The sequence below is a fragment of the Cetorhinus maximus genome, chromosome 3 (genome assembly GCF_964194155.1).
Source record: "Cetorhinus maximus chromosome 3, sCetMax3.hap1.1, whole genome shotgun sequence".
Classification (NCBI taxonomy): domain Eukaryota; kingdom Metazoa; phylum Chordata; class Chondrichthyes; order Lamniformes; family Cetorhinidae; genus Cetorhinus; species Cetorhinus maximus.
Window position 1 is genome coordinate 154498380 of NC_135881.1, and position 27508 is coordinate 154525887.

The 27508-nt window shown below is 42.9% G+C and overlaps 1 protein-coding gene across 4 annotated transcripts in view; it reads left to right on the forward strand.

The window, feature by feature from the left end:
- Positions 1-740: 740 nt before the first annotated feature.
- The window catches only part of LOC144678974 (inactive ubiquitin thioesterase OTULINL-like), a 56516-nt gene continuing 29748 nt past the window's right edge, over positions 741-27508 (forward strand). The window contains exon 1 of one of the 4 annotated variants that reach the window (XM_078539121.1): positions 741-845. In XM_078539121.1, coding sequence (XP_078395247.1) covers positions 800-845 — 46 coding nt within the window. In that variant the 5' untranslated portion in view covers positions 741-799. Of the gene's footprint in view, positions 846-1928; positions 1944-4428; positions 4595-21492; positions 21648-27508 lie in introns of those variants that run through there. The other 3 variants (XM_078539125.1, XM_078539123.1, XM_078539122.1) reach the window with 3 other exon arrangements.

A 27508-nucleotide genomic window follows, 5' to 3' on the forward strand; every position in this document is an offset into this window, starting at 1 on the left:
ATCATATTGATTATGCAGAGATTGCTGAAAAACCTTTGCCAAACAATAGCTGTAGGAAAAATGCTCCAAAAATTTCTCAGCGACAACAGTCAAAATCAGCAAACGACAAAACCAGAGCCTCCAATGACCATTTCTAAAACATGGATTTAACAGTTGGATCATTAAAGCCTCTTGATTAATTCTGGTATTTGATAAAGGAAACATAAAACTTTCTACCCCTACCGTATTTGCATAAGAACATAAGAAATAGGAGCAGGGGTAGGTCATTCGGCCCCTCGAGCCTGTTCCATCATTCAATAAGGTCAAGGCTGATCTGACCGTGCGTGCCCTAAATTCCAATTTCCTGCTTGCTCCCAATAGCCGACACCCGTTTGGTTGTGGATCAGCTGCAAGTTTACACAGGGCACCATCGAAAGTATTACACGTATTTACTCTTGTGTCACAGTTACTTCCTAAAGTTATGTCTCGTATTTTGAAATATAGGCATGCCTTGTCTCATTCTATAACACCCGCATTAAAGGCTGGACTTTATCGAGGCGCCGCGGATTTCCGCTCTCAACATTCGCAGAACTCCTACATTTTCTCTTTATTCAGGGTTGCTGCGTTTTACTGCTTTAGTTCCTAATTCACTAAAGTCAAGCTCGAACTCACGCCGCCACGCAGCTCCGTCAGAATCTAGATCCTCATTGGTTCACTACTCTTCCTTACCCTTAGCTGATTGGCTGTGTGAGCTGTCCATTATAACACGGTAGTTGTTGCTCAAAGTGAAAGCTGCGGGAGCGACAGACTGAGGCGAGGGATGGGATCCTTCCTTTCCAGCCTAAACATCAACTTTACTGCTTCAGGTAAATCTTGCACCTCTGTTGGTTGTTGGGGGAAAGAGCGCACTGTGATTTTATCCAGCCTTGTAAGCTTTCGCCTGGCTGTGTGAAAGAGGAAGCTCCCGCAACCCTGGGCGTCTCAGGGCGATCCTTTGAAAGGGGAACACGCTTCCCTTGTGCATTTGGAACCTTTGTTGCTTTTTGGGTTTTTGCACATTTGCGTTCAGAATCACCGAGAGTGTGGGTGTGATATTCGGTAAGTAAATGGGGAATAAGGACCAAGTGTTTGGGTTCAGTGAGTAGATTATGAAAGAGAGAAGAGCATCCAGAGAGTGGATGTAATCCAGCAGTTCACTGTTAAGTGGGTGGGTCGTAGTTGATTATTAAACATGACTTATTCCTTGGAAAGTTTATAGTTTATTCAAAAGAACTCAGCCAAACATTTTTAGCACCATTTAGGTTTTTATAGGTTGTTTCCTCTTTTCATAAACGTGTTTCTAAATAATATATATAGTTATGCACTTTATTTTCTTGATGATTTTCTTTTCCTCTCAGTAAGTTGTTGACTCTTTATGGTTTTACAGGTGCCCTAAGTCGTTTTGAGTATGAATTTGATCCATTCAAGACCTTGCTCCTCCCAATTTCCATAATTTCTCCGGTGCTACCACCTCACCAGCTTCAAACTTGCTGCTCCTCTCTCAATCTGACCTCTTAAACAAACCAAGATGGTGTCTTCCTGTTCAGGTAGACAAAAAAGGTTTCATGGCAGCATGGCTGACCTCCCCTATTCTACATTCTGTAAACTTGAGGTCATCCAAAACTCTGCCCATGCTCTTATTCGTACCTAGACCCATTCATCTATCACCCCCGTATTTGCTAATTTGCATTGGCTCCCTGTCAAGCAGCATCCCCCCGCCCCCTTAAACCAGCTTATATTTCACCCCTCTCCTATTTTTACTTAGTTCTGTTGAAGGGTCATGAGGACTCGAAACATCAACTGTACTCTTCTCCGCCGATGCTGCCAGACCTGCTGAGTTTTTCCAGGTATTTTTTATCTCGTTTTAAATTGTAGGACTCTGCCTCAGCTGCATTGGAAACTGAGACAGCAGTCAGCAGACACTGGTCAGTCTGGTAGTGCTGCTGCAGAAGTCCTGCATTTTTCATCTGCTTTTAATGCCTTTTGAATTCAAAATTTAGCCCCTTGTTGCTGGTTGAAATTTTGTGGTCACTGATATATAGTACTCCACATCTTCAACAAAATTTATGTCCTTTTGTTCAGGCTTGTCAACAGGAATGCGTGACAATGTGTCTGCTGTAGATGGTTGCTTTCCTTGGACATACTTGGTTGTAGGATCGATGCTAATTCTTTAGCATTTAATAATGTAACCAATGGCTTGTGGTCTGTCTCAATGGTAAACTTTAGGTCTAAGACGTAGTCGGCAAACTTCTCACAAGCCCAAGTAGCTGCTAATGCTTCTTTTTCAATTACAGTGTAACTTTGTTCCATATCAATCAATGTTCCATTTCAGTCAATGATCGAGATGCTTAATGCTGGGTTTACCACCTCTCTGAATTTGAAAGACTTCTCCTGGTCCATAATGCATCTGCGGCAACTACCATAAGCAGTTCAGGAACATAGTGAGCCAGTATGTCTAGTGGAATTGGCATCTCTTTTACCTTCTCAAACAAAATTGATTGATTTTCTTCCCAACACCATGCTTGGTCTTGTCTAAGCAATTGTCACAGTGGTTCACTTACATATGCCAGATTAAGTAAGAACTTTCCTACTTGATTGACTATTCTCATGAAGCTCTGAAGCTCCAAGATCTTGCGAGTTGGTGGAAAATCTTTGATTGCCTTGATTTTTTGAGGATAGTCCCGATGCCTAATGTGTAAACAATGTGTCCCAGAAATTTTAATGGTTATGAGAAATCACATTATTAAGAGTTAGTCCTGCTTCTTGCAAGCATTGCAAAACTGCTCTCACTCTGGCATCATGTTCCAGTGTAGTAGACCTGTGAATCAGGATGTCATCCATGTGGCACACGACTCCTTCTAATCCTTCTAAACTGCCCGTCATTGTTCCTCTGAAAAATCTCTGGTACTGATAGAATACCAAACGGTAGTCGATTGAAGCATTAACCACCTAAAGGTGTGATGAATGTTGTCAGTAGTTTGGATTCCTTGTCCAAAGGTAGTTGCCAGAAGCCACTGTTTGGATTTAGTTTGATAAAAGTTGTGCTTTTTGCTAGCTTTGCTAGACTCATCCACAGATGCCGTTGGGTGGATTTCCCTTTCCACAGCTTTCCACTCCCTTTAACTACAGATTCGCAGTGAGCTGTTTTGGTACTGGAACCATACCTGAATACCAACTTGTAGGTTTTTGTTACAGATGAGATTACTCAACTGATGCAGCATTGACTCAAGTTGTTGTTTCACCTTCTGTAAAAGCGGGTGTGGAACTTTCCTTGGGGTGAACAAGCACACTGGTTTGGCATTTGGTCTCAGTGTGATGTGATAGGCTGCTTTCAGCTCCCCAAAACCTCCAAATAAGTTTGGAAATTCTGTCCTGAATTCTTTGTTTGTCTTGGCTTCCCAATTTGTCTACTTTATAGATGAGTTGTAGACCTGTGCAAGCTTTGCAGCTTAATAGTGAACACTCTTGGTTTTGGATCACATTCAAAGTTTCTGTGATTTCTCTTCCTTTGTACTGAAGTGTAGTAGTCAGCTGTTCCTTGACTTTCAGTTGAATGCCTCCTGAACCGGAGTTGTACGGCCGATGGCTGTAGGAAGTCTTGCTTTAGCCACTCCTGAGTCTGAAAGAACTGAAACTCCTGCTCCTGTGTCTAATTTGAAGTATGTTTTCTACCTGTTGACCATAATGTCTGTGCTCTGATAGTTCCCATTAGATCCTGTAATTTCTCCCAAGAACAGCACTTCATTGACTTTTGCAACTTCAATTTCTTGAATACTTTTTGCTTTAATTGGTTTATCCTTACATTTCTAAGTTGGGAGCCTTTTGCTGCAGCATACAGCTTTAAAATAACCCTCCTCTTCCTGGAATGACACTCCGCATTTTTGGCAGGATACTCTTCCCACCAAGGCAATTTTTTCCCGCCACAGTGAGAACACTGAGTAGTGACGGCTACTGTGCCCCTTCGCTCTTTCTCTGTTTTTGAGTAGATACGCTGCTACTCCTGTGTCCTACAAACTGCACTGTCCGTTGTTTTTCTCCACAAAATTTCCCTATTACTTCAAATAAATACATGGTTTTGCTTTCTCGCTTTTGCCAGCCTTGTTAACTGCACAGCTTTTGATAGCATTAAAGCCTCCCTCAATTGAAGAAAATCTGATAAAAGTCTCCTCTATGACTTCTACAATAATGCAGTCCCAAATTAATTCATCTTTCAGGGCTCCATATTCGCAATTCACAGCTAGAGGATATAAATTATTAATAAAGTAATCTATGGTCCCTCCCCATCTTTGCGTACGCCTATTGAACTTCGCCCTTTCTATGACTGTGTTTCTTGTAAGGGTGAAATATGTATCAAAAGCTTTTATAACATCTCCATGTGTCACTGCTTCTTCATTTATGCCTTGTCTGACCATTATATCATTTCCACTACCGCCTATGGCATTGAGAAGGGTGCTGACTTGTTCCTTGCCAGGCTTCTCTGCTAGTTTTGAAGCAGTTCTGTACCTGGTAAACCTGTGATGCTAGTTATGCCACTTCTCGGCTTGATTCGGGTCTTCCACATGTTCAAAACACTCTGGTAAGGGTAAGATTTTCTCCATGGCTTTTCTTCACTTTTCGAATTCTGTTAGTCTTTGCTCCCATGGCGTCCTTTCCTTGCAGTCATTTTGATTACAGCTTTTTCTGTCTTGAGCTGTTTACCGGGTGCTTTTTTTTTTGTTGTCTTTACTGCTGCCACCATCTGTTAAAGGTCATAGATTCAGTTGTCCTTGGTTAAGAATGATAGAGACTGCTGGAGGCAAGGCTGTTGGTAAACTTTAACTTTCATTCAACATTCTTCTAGCTATATACAGGACAAGACTTAGCATGAGGCTTCGCATAGAGCTATCTCTCAACATGTTCTGTTGTCATGTGATGCTACTCACTGATGAGGTAGACTTTCTATTTACAGATTTAACATTAACCACTACACTACAGTCACCACATCCTCAGGTCAAGAACTAACTACCTGCAGATGTCAGAGAGGCAATGCCAGAGATGGTTGAGGCTGTCCTGGGAAGTGGTCACTGAAATATGTGGGATTGTGCAGCAAGACCCACAGTCACGTGGATTTGGCAGGAACCCCATACCAGTGGCCCTCAAGGTGACTGCTGTGTTCAGGTTTTTTCACCAGTGGTGGTTTCCAGGGCTCCAAGGTGACATGTGACATTTCACTGGCTGCCACACACAGCTGCATAAAGGAGGTGACCACTGCCCTTTTCTGTCATGTGAATGAATTCATCAATTACTTCGCAGATGAGGACAGTCATGTGGCAAGGGCATTGGGCGTCGCTCGTCTCCCTAGAGTGGAAGGGGTCATCAACTGCACTCGTGGCCATTACAATTGCCCGCAACCAGCCAGCACTATTTGTGAATCGCAAGGTCGTTCACTCTTTGAACCTGCAACTGGTCTGCCACCACAGACAAAGAATCCTGCATGCCTGTGCTTGTTTCGCAGGGAGCTTTCATAACTAGAACATTTTGCACAGTTCACAGGTCCCAGAGCTTTTTGAGGTCTCAGCCCAGATTGAGGGCTGGATCTTGGGTGACAAGGGGTGTCACCTCTAGACCTGGTTGATGACACCAATGAGGCATCCCCCATGGTGCAGCGAAGAGCAGTAACAATCCAGGTCATGCCTCCGATTGAGCAAACCATTAGCTTACTGAAAATGCGCTTCCGCCATTTTGATTAGCCTGGAGGGACTCTGCAGTACGCACCACATCGGATATCATGAATAGCTGTGAAGTAATAGCTGCACTGCACAACTTGGACATGCATCACAGAGAAATTGCAAGAGGACAAGAGAGAGGAGCAGCACTCCTCAGATGAGGATGAATTGGATGAGCCTGAGGAGGAGGCCATGAATATGCATGACCCTACTGGTTGCCAGGGCCATGGAGGAACCTCTCACACACCAGAACTCCATTACCTGTTCGGGATATGAACCAACCCATGCCAGCCTCCCTCCCAGAGCTACCTCTGAACCTGTATTCTCTGCCATGTAGAAGACAAGGGGAAGAGACCTCTGTCTCTCAAATTCACTTGTGAACACTGGTTCCTAAGACATCCATTTCACAGTTGGACATAGATTTATCAGTCTACCATGACCGAGAACTTGGATTCTGCACCATCATTACAGGGGCTTGAGCGCACCTATAACAGTTCCATTATTCCCATTGAAAATAATCTCGGACCATCTCCTTGGAAGGCCAGCCGAGTCTGCATGTACAGCCATGTCCCACAGACTGGTGAGTACAAAACTGGACAATAACGGACATTTAATAAAGACTGAATACAGACACACAACATGGTTTCCTTCACAATAAAGGAAATGACCCTAACTCCTCTGTAGCCATCAGTGCATACCAACCGTGAGGCGTGCCAGTACGTTTATCTCTCTGACTAAGGTCCCAAGTAATGATGATGATGTACACAAGAATAAAATTAAACCAGCCTAATATGCAATATTAACATGTGACAAATTGAATTTTTTTAATACCCCTGTTCCACCTTTGTGCTCTCTCAAAGTCTTGAGTTTTCTCTTTTGCCCACTATGCCTTGGTGCAACACCGATATCAGCAGCTGAGATGGAGGCAGTCTGCTCAGTGTCCTGCCCCATTGCCTTTGATGACTGGTGAGTGTCTATGGAGGTCCAAGGCCTTGAGGGCTCTGGCCTATGGGGGTCTCCTGCACTGGTGCAGGGACATTCTGCTCTGCGTTGCCTACTGGAGGCAAAAGGGGTCAAAGGCAGACGGGGTTAGAAGAGGCACTCACCCTTGGGGTGTCCTGAGAGGAAGGCCATGGGGCGCCAGGAGAGGAAGGCCGCAGGGCGCTAGGAATGTGTTCCTTCTCCCACTCTGTGTGCAATGGTACTTCCCTGCCTTCCTGAAGGGAAGGGGAACCTTGAGGGAGGTCCACATGCCTCGCCCTCCTCTCACCTAGCCATTGCTGTATGGAGACCATGGCTTGAGCAATGGAAGGCGGATCAGAATGCATATGCGTATGTTAGACCTGGCTCTCCTTGGCGGTCACCAATCTCTCCATGGAGGATGGCATGCACTCACATACCCGAGGCTTGGCAGAACTCATGGCTTACATGGAGTCCTCCATCGGCTGTGCAAAACTGTGCATGACCCCTGGAATCTCTGCTATATGTTCTCCAAACTTTTGCTGCATGTCCAGCAAACTTGTTGTGGCTCAACCAGAGGCCTGTCATCAATGTGAGGCTAAGCAGGAGACTGGTCCCCAGTAGCTCTGACTGTCACTGGCCTCCGCCGTTAAATCCTCCATCAGGTACTGGAATGTGTGTGCATTGTGCTCACCGGATTGTGCTCCCAGTTCTAAATGTGACCCCTCCACAACCTGCGTGGGCGTAACTGTATTGGTGGAGGTTCTGGAAGAGGTGGGTGACATCTTCTGGGCCTCTAGTGTCATCGTCCCCAGAGATGGAGTCTCCATGCTTCTGCTGTGGCTGTGGCCTGGGCTGGGCATTGCCTGTAGTGAAGATCAATAGTAACCGTATTATGGATAAGCATCACATTTCCTTGTGTGCCCGTATGTTGGAAGCATTCTCTTGCTTATGACTGGCCATTCCAGCCTTGCTGTCTGTGATTGCTCAGCCTCCCTTTTCTCTGCAATCTGCATTGTCCCTTCCACTGCAGGGGTGAGCAATCTCATGTCCAGCACTCCACCCCTGGTCCTTGACCCCTTGAGTTGTGGGTCTGCTTATCCTGCATGACAACATGCAGATTTAGTGACATGTCATGTGGCACCTAACCGCTCCCACCCCTTTGTCTCCACGTATCCCTATTTCTCACACATGCTCACAGAAGCCAAACTGAGAAACTCTTTAGCCTCAATTGCCATGTGGTACTAAGGCTAATCACACATTTACTCGCCTGGCCTAGCTGCCCACTTGCAAGGATACATCCACTTGATGAGCCCATGATATACCCTTTGGTAACATGCGACTGTGCCACTTACCCTGGTGGATTGGAGCAGGTCGTTCATTCTTTTCTTGCACTGAACCAGGTTCTTTGGTAAACCCCATGGTTGTTCACTTCCTCTGCAATCTCTGATCAGGTTGCCTTGGTCAAGTGAAAGGGTCCTATATTGCTATCTGTGGGAAAGAGCATCTCCTGATGGCCTGGAGGTGAATCTGCAGTGACATGTCACTAAACATGGGGCGTCTCAGGACTCGGATGTGTGTGCAGTTGAAAAGTCTTTGTGATGTGGAGAGAAGTTTGAGCAGGATGATGAAGGGTTGCAGCAAGAAATAGGACAAAGTTTTGATAGTGGAGATGGGCAGGAATGTTGTGGCTGTTATGCAGAGCCTCACTGTTTGCCCAAGAGGCTCTTTTATAGCGCACCTGTGCTTGCTGCATTGTCAGCTAAAGGCAGGATTCACCAATGATCATGTGTCTCCTGTGCATGCCACCAGAACTTAAATTTAAATTTGAATCCCGTGGGAACCAGCTCCCACCACAAAAGCGAAGTGGCACCCACTGTCCGGAATGATGTGCCAGTGATTAAATACAGCCAAAAGTGTTAGTTTAATGTCTTTGCCATTTCCCTATTCCCATTATAATTTCTCCTGTCTCTGCCTCTGAGGGACCCACATTTACTCTCGCTAATCTCATTCTTTTTACACACCACCTTGGCGTTATAATATGTTTTTGTGTTTTTACCTTGTTTCATTTCATATCCTATTTTCTCTTTCTTGATCAATTGATGAGCCTTTGCTGAATTGTAAATTTCTCACCTCCCTTTTTCCCATCCATCCTTGGGCTTAATGTTGCCTTTTGGCAATATTATAAGCCTCTTCCTTTAATCTAATTCAATCTTTAACTTTTTTTTTTAGCCATGGTTGGACCATTTTTCTTATGGGGTTTTTATTCCTTAAGGGAATGTAAAATGATTCTGTATTTTCAGTGAATTCTTTTAAATTGCTTACCAACTGTCATATTATGTAAGTTAGTTTCCCAGTCTAACTTAATCAACTAGCGACTTCTAACAATGTGGTGTGCTTTCTGCTGATTTAAGACCCTAGTTTTGGCTCATAGTCCCTTGTGCTGATTCAAATAGAATATCATGGTTCCAGGGTTAATTCATATCTGATCACATTCAAGGTGAAATTAGAAAAACTATTTAGAGTCTCTGCATTAGAAAGGGGAAGCATCAGCTATGATTTCTGTTCAATGAACCTCTGGCCACCAGCAAGCTTTGCTCCAAGTCACCCATCATCCTGACTTGGAACTGTATTGCTCTTGCTTCACTCTACCTGGGTCAAAATCTTGGAACTCCCTCTTAACAGCATAATGGGTGTACCTAAAGCACATGGAATGCAGTGGTTAAATAGGGAATTTACCAATACAACACCTTCACAAGGGAAATTAGAGATGGGCTATAAATGCTGGCCTTACCAGCGATGCTCAAACTCAAGGACAAATATTTTAAAAAAAACATGCTAGAAACTATTGAGCTACAAAGGGACATCTTAAATGAACCTTATATAGACCTTTACTGATAGGCACAAACATGGGCATTTAGGTAGGTAGTGTCAGCCTCAGTTAACATGGCCCTTTGTGGCTGAATAGCTTGCCAATACTTGCTCTGTAGACTCAATTATGAAGAATGGCTGTTTGGGTGAAATTATGGAGGACTATCGTAACTATAGAACCAAATTACAGCAAAATTCATGTCTTTGGAAGAGGTGACTAAGGGGAAGGGAGAGAGAGAAATTATGGACTAGGATTTTTAGGATGGTGGGGTTTCCTTGCACGCTGAAGAGTTATTGGCCAATGCATGACTATCAATGCTAATACTAGCTGTCCTGCAGTCATTTAAACCTCTAAGAAAGTTAATTGGCTGGAGGTGGGACTTCTGCCCTTCAGTCAGGAGGAAGCCCCACCTCAGAGATCTGCTGACCAATCTGATTGGCCGGCAGCTCTCTAGTCCCAGCAATGCCAGAAACTGCAGTGGACAGGACTGAGACTACAAGCAGTCCCCAGAGTCCAAGACACAGGAGTCCAGGACCAAGGAAGTATGGGGATCTCATGGTGTGGGGGGCAGAAGGGTGTGGGGGGTGTTGATGGAGAGGCCAGTGAGAGGGGCCAGAACTTGTGGGGGATTGCCTGAAGTTGAAAGGAGGCTGTTGATGGAGGCACCACCATACTCTCTACACCACCCCCCCCCCACCCCCACCCCGCCCGCCCCTCTTCTTCAAGGCCTGAGCAGAGCCATTTTCCAGGCTTCCCCACCTGCCCTTGAACTCCTCCCACCAGCCTGAAAGTTGAGGCTGGGCAGGAAATGGACCTCTGGGGGTCATTAATTGGCCACTTAAAGGCCTCATTTGGGGCAAGGGGTAGTCCGGCCTGGGCCTTGGCTGTCCCACTACAAAATTGGTCCAAGTAGTGTGGAATGCCTGAGGTGGTGGCTGCGGCTAAGGGTGGTGGCATCGAAGCAGTCACTGACTAAAGTTACCAAGAAGCCACCCAAGAAGTGAAGGAAATCTCGCAAGCAGAGCTATTACATATGCGTGTACAGGGGGCTGACCCAGGTTCGCCCTTCCACCAGCATCTCGTCCAAGGCCATGAGTGTTATGAACTCCTTTGTTGTCGACATTTTCAAGCGCATCACTTCCGAGGCCTTGCACCTCATTGACTACAACAAGCGCCACACCCACTCAGTCAGGTAGATCCAGAGCGCCGTCTGCCCCGTGCTGTCAGGGGAACTGGCCAAACACGCCATCTCCGAAGGCACGAAAGCGGCCACCAAATACACCAACTCCATTTAGGTCGATCGTTCTAAAGATTATAAAATTGCAGAGAGGTCGGAACGGGTGAGAGCCCAGTGGGAAGACCATTCAAGGAATTTTACGGGCCCCCCCTGCCTACAAACCTGCCAAAGGGGGAATGTAAAATTCTGCCCATGGTGTTTAAAATGCTCTTATATCCACCTAGAAGCAAATTGATAACATGGTATTATTCGATATGCGTATACCTTTAGTGCTAAATTACTGTCCTCTCTCCTGATGTGTTGTATACTACCTTGATATGCTGTAAACAGTGAACAACTTTTTAAAAAAAAGATATTCAGAACCTGTACAATTAAAGCATATGGTAGCTGGTCCCAAGCTTAAGATACTTAAAATTAGGGAGTTTGACTTTTATTATCTAAGTACCATTTACTTTTGTCTTTTATGATGAAAGTAGAGCCATGTTGATGAATTACTGCTGTCTTACTCTCTGCCATCTGTTCTATATTTTTTCAATTATTTCCTCGTACAGGCTAACTATTTCCTAGTATTTGGTTAATTATCTTAAAATGGTGTGCTTTTATGAGATGCTGAGCTAATAATGTCGTTAACTAGTAGACCTTTGACTTGCCACAGTAAAAGGAGCTTGGAATAAATTAATAAAATTAGTTACAACAGGTGTACTGCAGTGGATTGGAACACAAACACGGTGATCAGAGATGAAGAATGACTGACTGGCTTATGTTTGCCATGTTTTTCATTCTGCTGAGTTTCTAATTGAAGCTCTGTGGAGAGGGGCTGTGACACTCTCCTCACAATTGGCTGAGTTAGCCAGTTGCAGGCAACGTATGTTCTAGTGAGATCTTTTGTATTGGTGTGGAGCTGGAAATTGAGTTTGGTCTTTAAATAATGCACACTGAATTGATTATGCATTTCTAAAGTTTTGATCCTGCACTTGTAAGTCAGCATTCACCTGTCACATCAAGTTGTCAGATTATAAAGATCTGCTTGAAGAGTAAATAATAAACTGGCTTTACAGCAGTGTTCAAGACATGCAAGTCAAGGACAGTAATGGCAACTTTGGGTGAAGATGTTGTAAACCTCACTGACATTTTTACCCCGTAACTGAAGTTCTGGTACATGCTATTCTATCGAATAATTCTCTACATATGATGCAACATTGCACTATGACATGTGGAATTTCATTTAAATGCAAACATGTCCTATTTAGTGAAGAGGTGCACAGCTTTTGACTTCCAAGTTATTTTTGTCTGCTGATTTATTTGTGATGACATTTTATGTTGGGAATATATTTGAATGCTATTTCCTTAGTCTGAACAGAAAGGAAGTAAGCATTACTAAGGAAATTGTTAACACTGGAATAAAATACCTGAAACTAATTTTAAAACTTGTTACTGAGTTTTTGCTGTATTCCACTGCCATGTTGCTTCAGATACAATTATGCAAGTATATTTTAAGACATTAAGGTCACATGCTAATTATGCATTATTTGGGTGTTAGTTGTATTCAGTTGGTGGGTATTAAAATAGATAGAGGGTTGACCATTATCAATCTTACCAACCCTTTCAACCTTATAGATCTCATCTAAAAAGAAACAGGCTGAAATGAAGCTCCTTTTAGTTGGTGGAGGTGCATGATATGCAATGTGTCTCTCTGTAAATAAAAGCTTGAAACTGGATAAAGCCTAGATTCCAGTATCATATCCTTCACCACCTGATAGTCTGAGTTTTAGCAACTGATTCCCACATTTGTTGGGAGGACAGCAAATGATGACAGGCAGGTCCCTCTGGTTCATTCAGCATGTCCCACACAATTGTGGTGCCTTGTGTTGCACAATATATAGAATTCCCATCCCAATGGAAATCATTTTATCTTCAGGGAGTAGGGAAAAACAGATTAAAATCTCAGGTTATTAGAGACATTCCTCTCTGACCTACCTAGTTCCACTGGTCTAAGAAATTACTCTGGTCCTGACTTCCCTGAAGTACCTGTCTTTTGTAAGAGATGATAGCTGCCCCCAAACCCAAAACAGGTCTAGCTGCTGCCTGACGGAATTCAGCGAGTTGGTGTCTCGCACAACCTGTTCCAGTGATCGACTACTCCTGGGAATAAAACCCGCTGTTGACATCTGGAAGTATGCAAGCACTCCTGTCTGTTTATGGTAAATTGTTTCGTGATTTTCAGAGACAATAAAATCTGGCCCAGTGTGTTGAGATTGTGTGAATGCAGGAGGTAGTGCCATGTAAGTTTGGACTCTTAGTGTGGTTAATTATAATAGCGATGCTAAAAGTTTTAGTTTTTCTAACATCATTGGAATTTTTGGAAGCCATGCATTTGGAGTAGGATGATCATTGTGAGCTGTATTTACTTTAGATATATCAGTAATGGGGCGAATACTGTATTCGATTGTGAACCCAAAAGAGTAATGTGTTTGGTTGACTTTTGGAGGATGATGAATTGAATTTACTGAACATTATTGCAAGTAAGGCTATAGCTGCAATTTAGCTGTATGTAATGGGGAATAAAATATAAATGTTTTCAGGCAACATGTTGCCAATTTTTTTGAAAAGGATGTAAGATTTAAAAATTCACATTGTTCTTTTTAAGTAAATAGTTTCTTTTCCAAAAGCCACTTTATTGGTGCGAGATTGTGCTACAAACTGCTCCCAGTAATTCAAACTAAACAATATAAATAATATAGTACAGGAGCTAATTTTTGCATGAAAAAAATCTGATAGAAAATTTATACTAAGTCATTTGAATTAATAGGATGAGCTACACTGAAAAATCAGTTCTGTCAATTTTCTTTCTTGAACTTTGAAGCTCTGCTCGTACCTTTCCCATAACCTGCTGATTGAGCCATCCTACAGTTCTGCCACACTGGTTCAGAAGTTCAAGTTTTTAGCTTCCTTTTCCTTGACCTCTATTTTGACTGAAGTTAAATCAGCTGCAAAAGTATATTGTCCCTGTGTAACATATTGTTACAGCTCCTATGCATATTAAATATTCTCATTGGAATAATTATTTGTATACTGTGTAAACATGACCTATGTTTACAATGATTTGCAAGTCCAACAGTCCAGGTGCTGGTATGGTTAGTCATAAACTGTGAATATAATGGACAATTCAATTTTGACTTCGAGTGTAGTCTAAAAATGGAAATTGATCATGGCTTGTAAATTGTAAGGTCAGAAGTGGGGATGTTCGCTGATTGTGTGCAATGTTCAGCACCATTTGCAACTCCTCAGATACTGAAGCAGTCCATGTTCAAATGCAGCAAGAGCTGGACAATATCCAGGTTTGGGCTGACAAGTGGCAAGTAACATTCACGTGACACAAGTGCCAGGCAATGATCATCTCCAACAGGAGGGGATCTAACCATCGCCCCTTGATGTTCAATAGCATTACCATCACTGAATCTCCCACTATCAACATCCTGGGTGTTACCATTGACCAGAAACTGAACTGGACTAGCCATATAAATACTGTGGCTATAAGAGCAGGCCAGAGGCTAGGAACCCTGCAACAAGTAACTCACCTCCTAACTCCCCAAAGCCTGTCCACCATCTACAAGGCACAAGTCAGTGGAATACTCCCCACATGCCTGGATGAGTGCAGTTCCCACAACATTCAAGAAGCTTGACATCATCCAGGACAAAGCAGTCCACTTGATTGGCAGCACATCCACAAACATTCACTCCCTCCACCACAGATTCACAGTACCAGCAGTGTGTACCATCTACAAGATGCACTAGAGGAATTTACCAAGGCTCCTTAGCACCTTCCAAACCCATGACCACTACCATCTAGAAGGACAAGGGCAGCAGATGGATGGAAACACCACCACCTGGAAGTTCCCTTCTAAATCACTCACCATCCTGACTTGGAAATATACTGCCATTCCTTGACTGTTACTGGGTCAAAATCCTGGAACTCCCTTTCTAACAGCACTGTGGGTGTACCTACACCACATGGACTGCAGTGGTTTAAGAAGGCAGTTCGCCACCACCTTCTCAAGGGCAACTAGGGATGGACAATAAATGCTGGCCCAGTCAGCGGAACACAAATCCTGTGAACGAATTATGGCAGAGATCATTCCTTGTGGGACCACTCCATTGCACAACATGTTGGAATAGCGATGTACTTCACCACCTTTTGATTTATACTTCAGTAATGAAATTAATACCCCAGTTTGGAGATTCTTTGCGATAGCAGCTAGTCAGCAATCCAGCAGTTTCCAAAATCTTATATTTGGAATCGCCTGTATTAATGGCTTTATTCTGAGGAACCTCCTGTACTAATTTACCAAACAGTGTCAGCTACCCAAAAGAAAAGTGCTATTATTATAGGAATTGTTTTTTCCTCCTGATATACAGAGACCCCTGATTGCCATTTTTAGACTAAGTTGTGTGGAGTATGCACCACAAACCAAATGCCCAAAGGCTGATCAAGGGTGAAAGAAAGACCACTGTGTAGAATGCAAATTCCTCAGTACTCGCAGTACATGGTATACCCAGGTCTCACATGGACAGATTGTATGGTCACAATATGCTGAGATTCCCTGGTGGACCATCTGGATTTTGGACACACCTATGAAAGTACTGCTGTAGAATGACCAGCAGCATGATTTTTCAGAGGTCAGTGTTATTTCCTAGGCGACCTCATCGTGATTTTTGCATCTGAAAAGAGAGTAAAGGTTTTGCATTCCTTGGATTTTGTAAAGTGCTTTGCAAATATGCAAGCAGGTGCACCTGTGGCTCCATTCACTCTAATCTGATTTACAGTACAAGTACAAGGACACAGATTTGACTTTATCAACTTATTTACATCCCTAGGCCTAAATTTTTGCCGGGATGGAAAGGGCCGCCAACTTAGCCAAATGTTTGCCTGATTCCAGAAGTTCCACCCACAAACCTGGAAGCCAACATTTTTGCCATGGAGGGGAAGTGGTGGGGAATGGAGCAGGCTGTGGTTGGCACATCTATGGTTCATGGAGGTAGCTGCACATGTAAAAGTGCAGCTGCCTTCAAACAGATCCAGTTTTCATTAGTGGGATGTCCAAAACACAATTCGTGGGCTTTAGACATTTCAGCAAAAGATCTAAATCTTCAGGAGTTATTTGGAGAAGTCCAGGTGTCCTTTTGGGAAAGGTCAGGTACCTCTTGTGATTGTTAAAGTTAGGCATGAATGTGCGTAAAAATGGACTCAGTGGGACTGTCAAGCTGTCAAGGCATTTAAATCCCCAAGCTCTTTAAATTTTTGGAAAAACACACTCAGCAGTTGAAAAGCATCAGTTCTTGCAATCTCACTAAGCTGTCTGTTGATATAAGCCTGAGGGTTATCATTACAGAATTAGTGCTGCATGACTGATGCCAAAACCTACCATTATCACTGTGCGGGGGCTTGTAAATTCACAATTTGATAGTTTCAAGTCTTTGATGTGGGGATGCGAACACAAATGTGTGTTTTCACAAGGGATTAAATATTTGAAGGAATTTAAATGTATTGAATAGGTTTTTATCAATGAAAGTGTTTTGTTTTAAATACTGAAGTCATGAATAGACATTTAGAACTTTGTTCTATTTCATCTCAGCATGGCTCTTGAGGTCTGCTTGTGGTGGATATTAGGTGAATTCACATGGAGGGTATTATAGGCAAAGGTTGGTGGGTGGGGGTCATAATTTGGCATGAGTTGGCACTAAGTTGGTTTAGGGGTATAAAGGGCCATGGGGGTGGGTAGGGGGCATAGGTTAGTATGGAGGATATCAGGGGCCTTAAGGGATGGGTGGGGGGCATGAGGTGGCATGAGTTGGCATGGACAGGGCATGTGGAGATGAGAGGGTGTGAGAATTGAGGGCTGTTTTTTGTTTGTGTTTTTGTTACAGCTGGTATTAAATCCCAGATCACTGAGGCAGGCCTTTTAAGCAGCTTGTCTCTGCACCCGACAGCCCCTGTGGCTGTCTTCTCACTGTTTGCGGGGTCAGTGGGCCTGACCTGTTAACACCCTCAGTCCCTGAAAAGAAAAGTCGAACATCTGTAGCACTTTTTGCTGAGTCAGGTTAGCAAGCTCAGGAATGTTTCAGGCTCTGCGCTCCTGACTCAGGAGCGAAAATTTGGCCCATGGTCTCAGCCATGCTGCTGTAAGGAGATGATAGGCAAGCACGTTCTCATGAGTGGAGTAAACATTAGAAGTGCATTCAACCTGACCCCCTCAATCATAAGGCAGTCAGTTGCCTGGCATGATCATTACTAAGAGAAGGAAAAAATGAATGGCAGATAAGGAATTTAATACTTAGATGTGGGGTAGAAAACTGTGAACTTTTGAATTGCTGGTAATTATCTTTTGCTATTTTTCCTGCCTATGTCACACACAATCTTCTGCCAAGAGGATGGACTGGAACCTAATTTCTGGAGTTCTGATGCAGTAGTTCTATTCTTTAATACTGTGAGGCATATTCAGCTACGTTTAATTTATGGCCCAGAAGCAAACCATTTGGCCCAACTGATCTGTGCTGGTGCTTGGTCCACATGATGCTCCTCCCACCCTAACTTCATCTCACCTCATCAAAGGTGGTCTAGAGATGCTCCAGGATTCATTTCCTTTTTGACAGTAAAAGTAGGAGGCTCAGGTGAATAACTCAACATGTGGTGAAATTGTGAACACGGATCCATACCCTGCCTCAAATGTTTTGTGCCAATTACAGAAATCATCGAGTGGGATTGAAGTGGTTTTTATGCTTCTGATGGTTCTAATTAGATTTAAAAGAAACAATCAAAAATGTTATACTTAAAATGAAAATGCCTGTACATATTTTACAAACTGTTCAATTGCTGAACTGAAGAAATACAGAATCACCTATTTTTTCCTCATAAGTGGAGTAAATAAGTAGCTTGTTTACCAGTATTTTACAAAAGCTAAGAATATAGTAGCAATGCCACTGCTATTTGTAAAGGAAAAGAGAAATAGTTAATTGTATGTATGCACATAACCTACTGACTAATCCTATATTTCTGGTGAAACAAAACACAAGGGTGTGCACTCTCAAATATAATAGTTATTTTCAGCTCGTCATTTACAACTTTGGTGTTTCTAGATTGTCAATGACTTGAACTCAGAAATGCAGTGCAAATTGGTCCGATTTATAGATGATACCAAATTAGGAGCAGTGGAATCAATTAAAGCAGCTAGAAATGAAAATATGATTGGGACAATATGTGAATGGGCAGAAATTTAATGTGTGCAAGTACTGCATGTAGAAGACTAAATTAGGCTGACACTCATGCCCCTTAAATGGTGTTTATATAGCTGTGGATAACACTGAAAGAGAGAGAGCAGTCTTGGGAGACTCAACACGTGTCCAAACAAGGCAGAGCAGCAATCTTATGGTTAAACTGGCCCTAGGTTACTGTGTTCACCCCTGGCCTCAGAGACACCAGGAAGACATGCAAGCATTTGGCGTCGGTGCTGAAAAGAACAACAAGGCTGATCGTTTGTGTAGGAGAGGTTTGAATTATTAGGAGAGAGTGGAGAAATATGGAAAGCAGGTGTCTGAGAGGTTTACTTGTAGAGGTATACAAAGTAGTGAAAACAGAAAATATAGATAAAGTAATCTGCAAAATTACTCTCACAATTGTAGAAGGATGAGGTGACAAGCTCAAACAAGTGAAAAGCATGTTCAGGACTGATAAAAGGAAGTTTATTACATATTGAGAAATGGAATGTACTTCCAGACACGGTAGTTGAAGTTGAAATCTTGGAATCATTAAACTGCCACTGGTTGCAGAAATTGGAACTTTGAGTTTTTCTTGTATGGATAAACTAAGATGGGCTGAATAGTTTCCCTCACTAGTTATATTTTATCTTGTGAAGAAAAGCATTTTTATTTATTCATCTAAGAGGATGCGGGCATCAAGGGCCGAGCCAGTAATCATTGATCATTCCTAATTGTCCTTGATCAGCACATGATGAGCTGCCTTCTTGAACCGTGTGGTGAAGGTACTCCCACAGTGTGGCTAGAGAGTTCCGGGATTTTGTCCCAGCTGCTATGGAGAAACAGCACATTTCCAAGCCAGGATGATGTTACACTTGCAGGTGGTGGTATTGCCATGTGCTTGCTGCCCTTGTTCTTCTAGGTGGTAGAGGCCATTTGTTTGGAAGATGCCATCAAATTAGCCTTGGTAAGTTGCTTTGGTGCATCTTTTAGTACACATTGCTGCCACCGTGTGCCAGTAGTGGAGGGACTGAATGTTTAAGGAGGTGGATGGGGTGCCAATGAAGCAGGTGCTTTATCTTGGATAGCATTGAGCAGCTTGAGTGTTGTTGATGCTGCCGTTATCCAGGAACGTGGAGGGTGTTCCATCACGCTCTGGACTCGTAGATGGTGGACAGGCTTTTGGGAGTCAGGAGGTGAGTTACTGTCTGCAGAATTCCCAGCCTCTGACCTGTTTTTGTAGCAACAGTATTTATATGGCTGGTCCAGTTCAGTTTCTGGTGAATGGTAATCCCCCAGGATGTTGATAGTGGGGGATTCAGCAATGGTAATGCCATTGAATGTCAAGGCAAGATGGCTAGATTCTCTCTTGCTGGAGATGGTAATTGCCTGATGCTTCTGTGGCGTAGATGTTAATTGCCACTTGTCAGCCCAAAGGTGAATGTTGTACAGATCTTGCTGCCTGCTGGCACAGAGTGCTTCATCACCTGAGGATTTTCAAATGGCATTGAACACTTCAATAATCCAGTAAATATCCCACTTCTGACTTTATGATGGAGGGAAAGTCATTAATGTTGCAGCTTAGTGAAGATGGGTGATGCTAGGACACTGCCCTGAGGGACTCCTGAGGCTGAGATGATTGATCGGCAACAACCACACCATCTTCCTTTGTGCTATATATGATTCTAGGCAGTGGAGAGTTTTCCTCCCAATTCCGTTGACTTCAATTTTACTCGGGGAAACTTGACGCCACTCTTGGACAAAGGCTGTCTTGATGAAAAGGGAGTTGCTTTCACCTCACCTATGAAATTCGGCTCTTTTGTCCATTTTTGAGCCAAGGCTATAAGTTCTGGAGCTCAGTCCTGGAAGAACCCAAACTGAACATTGGTGAGCCTGATAGCACTCCTTTCATCACTTTGCTAATGAACGAGAGTAGATTGAAAGGGTGCATTTATTTCAAGAGGACTAGAATATAAAAGCAGGGATGTGCTGCTGAGGCTCTGGTCAGACCACATTTAGAATATTGTGAGCAATTTTGGGCCCCGTATCTCAGGAAGGATGTGCTGGCCCTGGAGAGGGTCCAGAGGAGGTTCACGAGAATAATCCCAAGAATGAAAGGCTTAACATATGAGGAACGTTTGAGGACTCTGGGTCTATACTCGATGGAGTTTAGAAGGATGAGGGGGGATCTGATTGAAACTTACAGAATACTGAAAGGCCTGGATAGAGTAGACGTGGGGAAGATGCTTCCATTAGTTGGAGAGACTAGGACCTAAGGGCACAGCCTCAGAGTAAAGGGAAGAGTTTTTAGAACAGAGATGAGGAGAAACTTCTTTAGCCAGAGAGTGGTGAATCTGTGGAATTCATTGCCACAGAAGGCTGTGGAGGCCAGGTCATTGAGTGTATTTAAGACCGAGATAGATAGGTTCTTGATTGGTAAGGGGATCAAAGGATACGGGGGGAAGGCGGGAGAATGGGGTTGAGAAACTTATCAGCCATGATTGAATGGCGGAACAGACTCAATGGGCCGAATGGCCTAATTTCTGCTCCTATGTCTTATGGTCTTATGGTGCTAATTGACTGGGTTAGATTTATTCTGCTGCTTGTTGATAGGACATACCTGGGCAATTTTCCACATTGTCGGGTAGATGCCAGTGTTGTAGTTGTATTGGAAGAGTTTGGCTAGAGGCACGGCTGGTTCTGGAGTACAAGTCCATTGCGTTACAGCCAAATGTTGTCAGAGCCCGTAGCCTTTGCCTTAACCAGAGTGACAGCTGTGATGGTGCGGCCCTCAGGAGGAGTCTGAATTAGATCATCCACCGACACTTCTGGCTGAAGATGGTTGCAACCGGTTCAGCCTTGTCTTTTGCATTCATGTGTGCCCTGTCATCATCGAGGGTGGGGATATTCTTTGAGTCTCCTCCTCCGATTAGTTGTTTAATTGTTCACTACCATTCACGACTGGATCTATCAGACTGGAGAGTTTTGATCTAATCCGCTCGTTGTTGGATTGTTTAGCTCTCTCAATAACATGTTGCTTCCACTGTTTGACACGCATGTGGTCCTGTGTTGTCATGAACAAGGGTTGATTCTGTGTTTTTTTGATAACCATAAATTAAGAGATATATGCCAGACCATGAGATGGAATACAGATCTACCACTGATGGCCTAACATGCTGCGTGAATCCCCAATTTTGAGCTGCTAGACCTGTTCTGAATCAATCCCATTTCACATGGAGGTAGTTCCGTTAAATGCTATGGAGGGCATCCTCAGTGTGAAGATGGGACTTTTTCTCCACGAGGACTGTGTGGTGGCTGCTGCTACCAGTACTATCTTGGACAGAAACATCTAGGACAGGTAGATTGGTGAGGATGAATTCATGTAGGCTTATCCCTTGTTTTTGGTTTTAGGGGTTTTAATCAGCAGGAGATGATCAAAATGTTTGACGTGATACCTTATGGGATCCAGAGTCAATGTTGAGTACTCCCAGTGCCACTCCCTCTGACAGCGCAATCGCCTCTGGTGCGCTTGCCTTGCTGGTTGGCCAGCACATACCCTAGAATGGTGATGGCACCTGAGACATTGGCTAAAAAGTTTGATTCTGTGAGTATGACTATGTTAGGCTGTTGCACTAGTCTGTGGGACAGCTTTCTAATTTTAGCACAAATCTCCATTTGTCAGTGAGGAGGACTTTGCAGGGCCAACTGGACAAGTTATACCTTTGTCATGTCCAGTGCCTAGGTTAATGCTAGTTGATTTGACCAGTTTGATTCCTAGGCTTTTTTGTAACGATTTAATACAACTTGAGTTGTTTGCTAGGCTGTTTCATAGGGCAGTTAAGACTAAACTGGACTCTGGAGTCACATATAGGCTAGATTGGGTAACGATGGCAGATTTCCTTCCCTAAAAGACAGCAGTAAACCAGCTAGGTTTTGACAATCTGGAAGTTTCCTGGTCACTGTTACTGTTAATAGGTTTTTAATTCCAGATTTATTTATTTTTAAATTTCTCAGGTGCTGTGGTGGGTTTGAATTAATCCTTCCAGATCTTTGTCAGACCTCTGGATTACTAATCCAGTAACATTACTATGCTGTAATACCCATGGTAGTTAAGAGGAACTTGTAACTGAGGGCCTATTAATATTGTGTTAGAACAAAAGCTTCTTAGTCACTGTCATGATGATGTGACTTTGTGACTAAATAGAAATGCCCAATACTTACGGATAAGGTACTGTGTAACAGAATGAAAAGTTCATAGAGTTTGATTAAACAATACAACAGAATTAAGACAATTATTTGAAAAGTAAATTAACTGCATCAGAGATTGATTTTCAATCGCACGCGCATTTCTTCTGAAGTCAAATGACGTACCAGAAAAATGTCTAGTTTTATGTTGATGTGTAAGAAGGTATTGAATGGATACACAGTATGTTGAACCAAAATTATATGGAAAAGTAAACTTCAAGTATCTCATTACATATTTTAGGCATTGACACAGCTGGTGTTTTTAGGAGAGAATTTTGATATTTGAGTTACTTTAGTTGTTTTCTCATTATGGCTGCAATTCAATTCATCCCCACTGTTTTGGCAGAGGTCAGGAATTTGAGAGAGAGAAGAAACCAAATGCTGCCTTTATATGCTCCTTTTTAGAGTGAAACTTGAAGACAAACTAATTTGCAACCTATCTTTGGGGGCTAGTGAAGGTACAGTTAGCCTTAGGCCACCCATGTTATGAAACTAGATATCTAGAGGTGGGGTCTCTAGTCATAACTTTATGTTGACTGAATGCTAGTTGCCCTAAAATTTTCCTTGGTATGGAGCTGCCACTGTTGGCTAGTTTTTTGGATCTGAAATGTTTTCAGCATTAAAAAGGAGTTGTATCAGATGTGTTTTTAAAATTCCTTTTTTGCCAGTATAAAAAGGGTTGGAATGTCAGTTTTGTTGTTGTAATTTAAAAAAAAATGCTTTAATCATAAAACATTACAAAACATTTCTAAATGGCCATCACAAAAAGTGCAATCGGATTCAACTTTTACACATGGATCATGAGGTGCTTCAACACAATCAATGAATATTACAGTAATTTCAATATGGTCATTACAGACAGTCAGTGCAATGGGATTGGAGTTATCGACATACATCATGTTGCACTCTGAGGTGCTTCAATACAATTTAATACATTTATGGTTCATTACATACATTTATTGTGAGTCGTACAGCCCGAGGGGCCTATACAGTTCCCAGTCCCTCGGTGCACTATGGCAGAAAGGTCTTAGACAGTCACCTTTCCCCATTGCGTCTTTGCGGCAGCTGCCCCAAGCTTTAGTGCGTCCCTCAGCACGTAGTCCTGGACCTTGGAATGTGCCAGTCTGCAACACTCGGTTGGGGACAACTCTTTGCACTGGAAGACCAACGAGTTTCGGGCAGACCAAAAAGCGTCTTTCACCAAGTTGATGATCCTCCAGCTGCAGTTGATGTTTGACTCAGTGTGTATCCCTGGGAGCAGCCCATAGAGCACAAAGTCTTGTGTCATAGCACTGCTCGGGATGAACCTCGACAAAAACCACTGCATCTCTCTCCAGACCCTCTTTGCAAAGGCACATTCCACAAGGATGTGAACAATGATCTCTTCCCCACCACAGCAACCTCGAGGTCAACATGCGTGAGACTTCTGGCACGTAGGAAGGATCTGACTGGGAGGGCCTTTCTCACCACTAGCCAAGCTATATCTTGGTGCTTGTTGGAAAGTTCTGGCGATGAGGCATTCTGCCAAGTGACTTTGACGGTCTGCTCGGGGAACCAGCCAACAGGATCCACCCTCTCCTTTTCCCGCAGGGCCTCTAGGACGTTACGTGCCGACCACTGCCTGATGGACTTGTGGTCAGAGGTGTTTCTCTGCATAAATTTTTCCACGAGGGACAGGTGGTACGGCACGGTCCAACTACTTGGAGCATTCCGCGGCAGCGTGACCAAACCCATCCTTTGCAACACCGGGGACAGGTAGAACCTCAGCACGTAGTGACACTTGGTGTTTGCATACCGAGGGTCTACGCAATGCTTGATGCAACTGCACACAAAGGTGGTCATCAGGTTGAGGGCGATGTTGGGCACGTTTCTTTTCCCGCTTTTGTCTAGAGGCTTGTACATTGTTTTGTTATTGTAATTGCTGTCTGGAGGCTTGTTTCACTATTGCCTGTCCAGCTGAGTGATCATGAAATGCTTCAAGGTTGTGGGAAGGATGAAGGAACATTTTAGTAAGACTGCCTATCTACATGTATTCTGACATTAGTCTAGTTGTAGCAGTCAATATTTGCATGATTTTACTTAAATTTCCTAAAGTAATATCTCAAGTATGTTCATGAATAATGAAAGCCAATGCTGTGGGTTTCTTTTTTTTATACCCATTGATACATTCAGCAAAAAAAGGTTACAGAAGATAGCAAAGCCCACTACATCAACTCTTGGAGCTGACTGCAAGAAATAATTAGGTTAGCCTTTTCCCTTGGGTAAATAAAGTTTCAACCAAAATTTCTGCTTATTCTGCCCTTCCCTTTTCTAAAAACAACAAATGTAAAGGAAGAAGTGGAAAATACTTAGGTGAGGGAAGGGGAATCTCTTTCTGTCCTTGGCTTTCTAATTTATTTTTGAATGGATAATTTCAAGTTGTGTAAAGATTATAATGGTCCATTCTCCATGACCTATGGATATGAAATATGTATAAAATATCTTGTCTGATCATGATGCAAATAATTGCAGTACTTGTGTTGGGTTCTGTAATTATATTTACAAAAGCTGAGTGCTGCACCTGTCTTGCCTGCAGCACAATAAACTAGAAAGCTAAAACAAACAAGAAAAATAAGCACTACAAAGAAAAGACTGGATGAAAAAAAAGGCTCTGCTATGGAATCTGCTGGTGCTGAGCTCTTGTTAAGATTGAATACCGTAGACAACTCGCCAGCACTATCCAGCTCCAGAAGTGTCTCTGCATCCATGGGTGCTAAGAATGAACTGAAGAGATTAGGTGCAAGATCCAAATTAACAACCTCAATCTGGTACTTGGTTAAAACTGGCACCATCCAGCACTTCCCTGAAATTAATTTCACCAAGCATTGGATTCAGTTCACACTACATGCCATCCATCTCAATGATACTGCATGACACAGCTACTAGCACTAAGTTGCACTGAGGTTCAATTCAACGGAAGAGTTTGCTTTAGCAATAAAGAAGGACAACGATCTCAGGATGTGAGTTTTGCAAGGAATGTAATGTCACTTGTAATGTAGACATAATATGCAAATGCAAATTGAACTTCCCAATTATGGAACAGTTAGAAGAATATGCTAGCAGAAGGCTCCTAGAATGAAACCTTAAATTACAGAAGCCTTTTCATTGTGGGTAGATGAAGCTTTCAATGAGTTATCTCCGGAAACCTATCCCTAAAATACAACCCTTTTACTAATTTTCATGCAGACACTAGACAAACACATTTTCTAGGATTCATTATACTTCCTCCAGGATATGGATCTTTGAGAGATGTATGCAAATTATCATGCCTCCCCTGCCCTCTATAATATTTGCTGTGATGTAATACTGTTTGTTGAAAGTTACTTGGATTCGGTTTCAAAATTGCAACGAGCTTATCTTTGGCCTCTTCTCAGCACAAGTGCCAGTCTGTGGTGACTGTGCATCTCGAGTTGCTGTATCTTTTATCTATTTCACTGACTGGACCTAACATTCCTAGAAACATATTTCTGAATTCCCCCTATCAGTTGATCAGATTATTGTGCTTAGGGATGTAAATTGGTCTGGTTCTTCAACCTCCTGTCAACGACGAGAGTTTCTCCCTATCTACTTTGTCTAGACCAGTAGCATTTTGGTGCTCATCAAACTTGTGATGATCAGGTCACCATATTTGCCATATGTTCTTAAATATATGCAATATCAATAAAAGAAATACGCGATCTTTTGAAAATAGGTTTCAGGTTTTAAAATGTTAGCACTCAAGACCAGTATACTCACTGCCAGAGACAGGAGAACAGCTTCAAAACGGTTTTGCAATTTTAAGTGTTCCACAAAGCAAGCCTGCTATATACACTCAAAGGCTGGTAGTAATCTGTTAACTGTAGTGTTCCTCCAGTGTAAACTGTCTCTATTTTATCATAATTGATATATTAGGAGACTTTGGGAGTGAAAAGAAAAGAATCGACAATTCTTCTGTATTCTGACACTTGCCTCACGCACACTCTTGTTGCTTGCCATTTCCAAACACAGCATCTGGACATTTAATGGACCGCTGGCTCATATCCAACCTCCTGTAATCTCTCCATTCACGCCAGTTGTGTCCGATTCCTTCCAATCGCTCATTTTAACAGGTCTACTATGATGAAGGCTGAACATATTTGGATGTTGCTGCACCAGCACCATCCGTTTGGCAGCCGTACAGCACTGTCCGTCACTCTCACACTTCAACTGCTTTGCAAAAACCACCAACTACTAGCTAACAAAACCATGTTGTTCAGTTAGCATCCTGTGTCACTACATTCCCAAGAAAATTTTGAGAACAATAAGACCATTATCCCTCTGAAGGCTGGCCCAGCTTTCACAGAGCTGTTCCACAGATATAAATATATCATCATTTAGAGGCACTCGGAGCGAAGGTAACACGCAGCAGACTGTTTATCTTGATTCCGTGAGCAAGTGACCCTTCAGATCCAGGTCACTAGAAACCTGAAAACTGAACTATATTCTTATAAACATAGTCATGCAGTGACTAATATGTAACTCCTGTAATGTAGTTGTTTCTTCCTCGCTCAATTAGGGACGAGGGCTTTTTTGAGATTTGATCGGGGGCTACTCTTTGATTTTTGGGAACTCCAAAGTGACCTCAGCATTTCAACATTTAAGCTTTTCATATATTTGGTACATATAATATAGGATGGAGTCCATACTAACAACAGAACATAACCTTGCTGGATTATGTACATAGGCAGGGAAGCTTCAGTAAAGGGCAAGGAGTCATTGCCCATGAGCTAAGTTTGCTTGACATTTGAAGGGTTTCTGCCATCACCTAAATACAATTTCCAATTTACCGTAATAAACTAAGACTGCCTCCCCACCCACCACCACCACTACAGGATTACAGGGAAATTAAAATGGAATATTTTCTCTGCTGGCTGCTGCCTTTGAAGACATTTTCGATTGAGAGAAGTCTAGGGTATCTCTCCTTTCTCTTTTTGACTACACAGTAACATCAGCTTTAAATTCCTTAGACCTAGCTTATCCAAGGTGGCATTCAACACCCCTTTGCCCCCTTGCTGCCAAACAGCCTTGTTGAAATTAGCCCTGATCTTTATTGCAAGGCCACACAAGAGGAATGGGAAAGATCCCAATGCCTGAAGTTTGCCGACCTTCTATTTACCACAACAAAAACAGAATTACCTGGAAAAACTCAGCAGGTCTGGCAGC